This window comes from Microtus ochrogaster, unplaced genomic scaffold, assembly GCF_000317375.1.
Source record: "Microtus ochrogaster isolate Prairie Vole_2 unplaced genomic scaffold, MicOch1.0 UNK17, whole genome shotgun sequence".
In the NCBI taxonomy this organism is placed as follows: Eukaryota; Metazoa; Chordata; class Mammalia; order Rodentia; family Cricetidae; genus Microtus; species Microtus ochrogaster.
The window spans coordinates 478,164-484,431 of NW_004949115.1; the positions used below are offsets into that span (position 1 = coordinate 478,164).

Sequence of the window (6,268 nt, forward strand, 5' to 3'; positions counted from 1 at the left end):
AAAAAAAAAAAACACTTATGCTGCCACCTGCAGGCAATACTTTATAAGTCTCAGTGTTATTCAGAGGAAATTCACTTATAAAATTATTTGTTCTTCATTCCTCTTATTTTTCTCATTTGCTGGCAGTTCTTTCTGTTATTGTCCATTTCCCTCAATACAGAACAATGATTGGGAATTCCCAGAATGAAACCCCTCAAAACATCCCTTTTTATACTTTAAATGGCAGGCACTTCAGCTAATAATGAAATATATGAACGTCTAAAAACACGCTTTTGTTGACTTGGATACAGCTGAAACGGTGTACGCATCTTGGTTCATATTTGATTTTATAAATCAACTTATAAGGAATATTCTTCTAGAGGTTTAACCTTTTTATGAAATGATCTAATAGAATTGTGTGTATTTATTGAGGGCTCTTGGTCTAGTCTACAGGTCACAGTCAATAAAACAAAGACCCTAATTTCATGGAGCTTGCTTTGTAGTGGTTGAAACAAATACATAATGTCTTTGCAGGCAAATACAGGCATTAAGCAGTGTGTAGTCATAATATAAGACCACACAAACACACATTGGGAGGGGACAAAAATATCTACTCTTCTTTTTTGTTACAACTAGTTAGACGAATTCTGGATGTTAATAGACATTTAGATGGAAAGCTGTCCCAGGCAGAGAAACAGCAGTATGAAGCCTGTGAAGAGGAAGATGTGGTGTGAGTCTGTGTGAGCAAAACTGTCCCTGCAGACCTTGGCGATGATATTGTTAATAACTGTCTGACACATCAATAATTGAATTTTCTTTTTTATTATGTCTAAGCTGTTGAGTCTGATATGTTTTATTCATTGTTTTTCTCTTTTCATTCTCCTCCCTTCCTCCTTCTTTCTATACTCCTTGCCTCTTTCCTACCCTTCTCTTCCTTTTTTTTTATTTCAGTGAAATTGGAGCGGTTTGAAATTCCAATCAAGGTTCGATTAAGCCCAGAGCCATGGACCCCTGAAACTGGTTTAGTGACTGATGCCTTCAAGCTGAAAAGGAAGGAATTGAAGAATCATTATCTCAAGGACATTGAGCGAATGTATGGGGGCAAATAAAATGGTGCTCTCTTATTTACATTTGCACGGGAGGTGGCCTGATGGTTTTTCAGTTCTAGTTTAAGCCTTTGTTGATCTATCTGTTCGAATGTTATGTTTGTTATGTCTTCTAAAGATATCAAAACAAAAATCAACCAAAAGTGGTTAAAATAGTTGTGTCTACTTTAACTTAGTTTTACATAGTTCTAGTGAAGCTGAAATTGAAAAGACATTTCCCTTACTTTAGTTGTGTTATTAATTTTAGAGCAGAAATTCTGTTTTTAAATTAGGCTTAGATACACTTGTTTTTATAAAGAGAAGATACTTCATGCTAAAGTAAATAAATTGGAGTTGAAGTAGATGTAGTTGAAGAAATTTACAGCTTCCAATATCTGTTGTCTTCCTAGTTCAGAAGTTCCAATAGTAATCATGACAAAATTATGGATTAACACTACTCAAAGCAGGAGTGCCGCAGGACTTTAAAATTCTCTCCCAACTATTTACCTTGAAGGAGAAAAAAATCAGCTGTAATATAATATGGAGTCAGTATCTTAGAAGGTATTATTTTAAGATCATAATTGTCATGTAGGTTAGACATAGAATCATTACAATTTTGTGAATAATTACAGTGCCTGAAGTTAAGAATAAAACAGCATATACATACCAAAAATATCCAATAAGATGTTTGAAGGGAAGCTCAGCTGCCCCTTTGGATGCCTGAGAATCAGCACCTGTAATTATCCGAATGTCTTAAGAGGAAAGTACACTTTGTAAAAGTGGCCTTTCTGTGTGTGATCTAGGGAAAGACAGAAATGAAGAGGAAAATGGCAGAGTCCATTGCAATTCAACAAGATGCGTTGTTTTTCTGTTAGGAAGCTCATGGAATCATAAAGCTTCGAATCTGGATCCTTGCATAGCCCTGAACCTGGGAAAATAGGTTTAGACTCTGAAATTCTCTTTGATAGTGGGCTTGTTTTTAAAAGGCTCTTGTATTAGTTGTGTAATTTATGGTCTGTTTGCTGTTGCTGATTTGATTCTTGATCAGTAGTGTGCATCTCAGAGAGCCTTTCTTTTGCTTTCATTGCAGCAAAGCGGGTTATGATAAATGACTTCCTCAAAATCTCATTCAAACCTACGGGTGATTAATTGTCTTGGATGAGCCTGGGGAAGTTAAAGGGAAGAAAACACTGTTACCATTTTTCCTGTTTGTGGAGATTTAGAGACTGGAAATGCTAGATTTGGGAGGAGGGCAGAGTTACTTGATTAAGGACTGTCTGTGCAGTAACCTGGGGTGTGGGTTTCTTTTTAAATCTTCAGTTAAAGTCTGAGATTATATATTCTTGATAGGTATTCACACTTGAACCGTAGTTACTGTAAAAAGCAAAAATTCTTAATACTGTTATTCTTTGCACTTTTTCGTAATCATTTTATACACATACGTGTATATATATATATATGTTGCTTACATTGTGTTGTACAGATGTGGGCCACCACTGCAACAAAATGAGTTCTCTGTGCTCTAAAATATTTATAAAGAAATTATTTAAATGTTATGTATATGGTGGTAATAAGAAAAAAAAGTCATCTGGTATTATAAGCAACAGCGAAGGTTTTTGTAAAAATTTCTTTTCAGTGTTCTGCAAAATAAAATTGGAGGCAAGTTTTCCCTAAAGTTATATATGAGTTTTCTCATGCTTCCTCACTTGCCTTTGAAGTGTGAAAAGACATTATTAGCAAGCGGACTACTATTCAGATTCCTGCCCCCTGTGAATCCTGTAAGGGTGGTTTTCTTAGGCTTTTCCAATATGTGTATTCATTTGGAATGGTGACTTTGAATGTGAGTGCATGCGTACTATCTTACTTCAGATAATTGCACCCCACCCTCCTCATCTCCCAAAAGCTGGAACACTGCCAACTAATCTGGTGACTGGGTCCTTAAGAATCACAGAATTAACACTTAAGGTTGGGTGCTGCTAATTCTTCATGAAAATTCAAACACGTTAAGGGACCAGGGAGATGCCACTGCCCCCTGACTTTTCATCAGAAATATACATGTTTATGTAAACAGAAATATTTTCCATTTTCATAGTGACTTTTTAAGTATTTGAGCCTAAAGATTTTGATCTCCATTTTTATACCTATTTAAATTGTTCACAGTTATTACCTGTCAGCCATCGAATAAAGCTGTACTTAATATTGATTTGAAGTGTGTGCATTTTTAAGTTGAACACTCATGATTTTTGCTTTAATTACATGAAAGAGTCTTGTTTCCTTGATATTTTTATTCATTTTTTTCTGTAGACTGGAGGTATGAATGATTGATCTAGTCTGAAGCGAGGAGAGTCCTGTTTCTTTGTTCATAGAGACTGATTAGCAATCTTTGCCTATACTTTCCGGGAAGCATATGACAAATGTTTCTACAGTAACAAGCTGAGAACAGGATAAAGACTGGGTGGCATTTGGGAACTGGAGAGAAATAATTTTAATTATGAATGTAGTTACAAATTTTGTATTCATATTTGTACTTTCTGTTAAAATGCACGATTGTAGGATTGTTATTTAGATTTTTTGTGTTTACCCTTGAAAAGCTTTGTTTGTTTTTATTTTTAAGTTTGCACTTGAATCTTATGAAATAAATCCACCTATATTATCAAACCAACTTGTTCTTACTTACATGTCGGCATAAGTCTACATTTGAATGTTACCTAGGCCTTTTAAGTAGTATGTTTGGGTATGTGGAATTACATTAAGTGGTTAACCTAGCTTGTATTAGTCCCATCCATTAGTTTGGTTTATTTGAACCCAGGGCTATTACTTTAATGCAGTGAGTTGAATACCTTGTAATACTGAAACTGGAACATAACTTAGTTATGGCACATGAAATTATTGGTAAATTCTAATAAATATTCATTAACTATAGGCTAAATACCTACATAGAAATATGTGAGTTATATCATGATACACAGACATACATGTTACATTAATAGCCTCTATTTTTTGTTTTTGAAACTCTGGTCTGGTGACTTTGGACATGTTAGCATTCCAGAGCTGCAATTCTCTACCTGGATCCACTCCATAGTTTGATAGGACAGTTGAAAAGAAGTAATCCATGTGCAGGATTGCCAGGACTTTAAAACTGAAATGGTTTTGCTTTCTGAAGGCGGGCCAGTACTGCACTGGGCTTGTCTTTTAAAAATATCTCTCTGTATGCGGCATTTTAAAACGTTGGGACAGTTGAAAAGAAGTAACCCATGGAAAGTGTTTAGAGCAAGTCCTTCCATTAGCTATTATGATAATACCATAACCAGACCATTGATTCATCTGTCAGGTGGTCCTTCCATTAGCTATTATGATAATACCATAACCAGACCATTGATTCATCTGTCAGGTGGTCCTTCCATTAGCTATTATGATAATACCATAACCAGACCATTCTTCGGTCGGGTGGCTTGAAACTACTGACCAGCACACCAGGGGCCTTAAAGAATTCCCTCTCATTGAAGAGTTTGTTGAAAGATGTTTGGATTCCGAGGTCAGAGACCCAGACTTATTCTGTGCCTAGCTTTGTAGTCATAGGCAAGCAGCCTCTCTCCCTCTTAGTCCGTCTTCCTCTCTGAGTCTCTCCCACCCTTTTCCCTTTCTCCACCCCTCTCTCTTGGAGTCTTTTGTACCTCTCAGATGTAGCCTCTTAAAAGTTTACTATTTGGTGCTGGGGATGGAAAATAGGGTCTTGCACATTCTTAGGCAAGCAGCCTGCCACTGAGCCACATCCCTATCTCACCCTCCTTTGGTGAAAGTCGGTGTGGTGTGTAGCCCAGGTTGGCGTCACGTTTAGAATCCTGACTAGGCCTCCCTTGTACTGGGATTACAGGTGTCCACCATCACATACTGCTCAACGTTTTCTAAGACAAGCCTGGCACAGTACCAACCAGCCTTCAGAAAGCAACACCATTTCAGTGTTCAAGTCCTGTCAAGTCCGATTCTATTAGATTCCCTCTGTCTCAGAACACAACACTTAGGAAAGGCACCTGAGCTTGGTCTAGTCCTGCTAGATGCTACAGGGGACAAGGACTCTTGTGCTCACCACACATGTAACATGCTAAGACTTCCTGCCTTAGAAGCAGGACTATGAGGGGACAGTCTCCCTCTGTCCACAGAGGCCCTTTTGTACTTCAATATCTGGGAAGACTTCTTTGAAAGCCCCCCCAGTATCAGACTAGATTAATGCGAGAGGCAAGTGAATCTCATCAAATTTTGCTTGTAACATGTAGCCTGTCAACCCAGACAAACAGAGAGCTCTGAGCCCGTGCACACACACATACGGGGAGGGGGGGGCTCATTTCCAACAACCTTGGCGACTATGTGGAGATCATACACCAGAAATCTCCAAGAGATTCCATGTGTGCCTGAGATACTGGTGCCCTTTGCTTCAGGGTGGCCCAAACTCCAGGCAGATTGCGTTCTGACCCAATTTTCCCAGGGGATCAGCTTTTATTATCACATGTACTGAGCAGTGAGAACAGTTGAAAGCCTTCTTTTAGACACCTGTTCTTAGTATGGTAACACCTGGCCTGGTGTTTTCTTGTCTGTGGTCCCAGGCAGATTGTCATAGGCTCTTGGCATAAAGGCATTCTGCTAGTCTTAAACACTGCTAACATCTGTGCTGGCTACAGAGTATATGAGGAAGAAATAGACTTACGGGTGAGTGCAATTTGGATACTCCGGCATGTTAAGGACTTGCAGAGGAGGTGAACAATGGGGCTACAATCAGAACTGCTCCTGCTGTGTCCCAGGCAGTTCGGAATGCAGCAGAGGCACCCAGAATTGTTCATGCTTTGAGGCAGTGGAAATCAACAGGCCCCATCATGTATTTAACGTATTGCTGGATGAATCGTGAGCCGCTGAAAAGCATTACTGTCCAAGAACAAAGTAAAAAATTCAGACAGATGGCAGTTGACGCAACTGGTCTTCATTTTCTCCTCAGCATTGTATTTCAAGGCAGGCCCTGTCTGTTCACTGTGGGAACAATTTCTTTCACGGTTTGGGGCCCAATTGCAATAATTCCTGAATGTTCCCGTATCGTTTTCCAACTCAGAGGCCTGCACCAAGATTCTTGCCACCCTCACAAGGAGACCTTCCCTGCTGAGGTACAAGGGAAGGGAAGTGAGTCCTGCTTGTCCCTTGAAGGTGTTCAGAATTGC

At 38.8% G+C, this 6,268-nt stretch overlaps 1 protein-coding gene across 3 annotated transcripts in view; it reads left to right on the plus strand.

Annotated features, from left to right (window-relative positions):
* Nucleotides 1-3,723, plus strand: part of Acsl4 (acyl-CoA synthetase long chain family member 4) — a 77,372-nt gene extending 73,649 nt beyond the window's left edge. For all 3 annotated transcript variants that reach the window (XM_013353842.2, XM_005367334.3, XM_005367335.3), the window contains exon 16: nucleotides 931-3,723. In XM_013353842.2, coding sequence (XP_013209296.1) covers nucleotides 931-1,088 — 158 coding nt within the window. In that variant the 3' untranslated portion in view covers nucleotides 1,089-3,723. The remainder of the gene's footprint in view (nucleotides 1-930) is intronic.
* The last annotated feature ends 2,545 nt before the right edge of the window (nucleotides 3,724-6,268 follow it).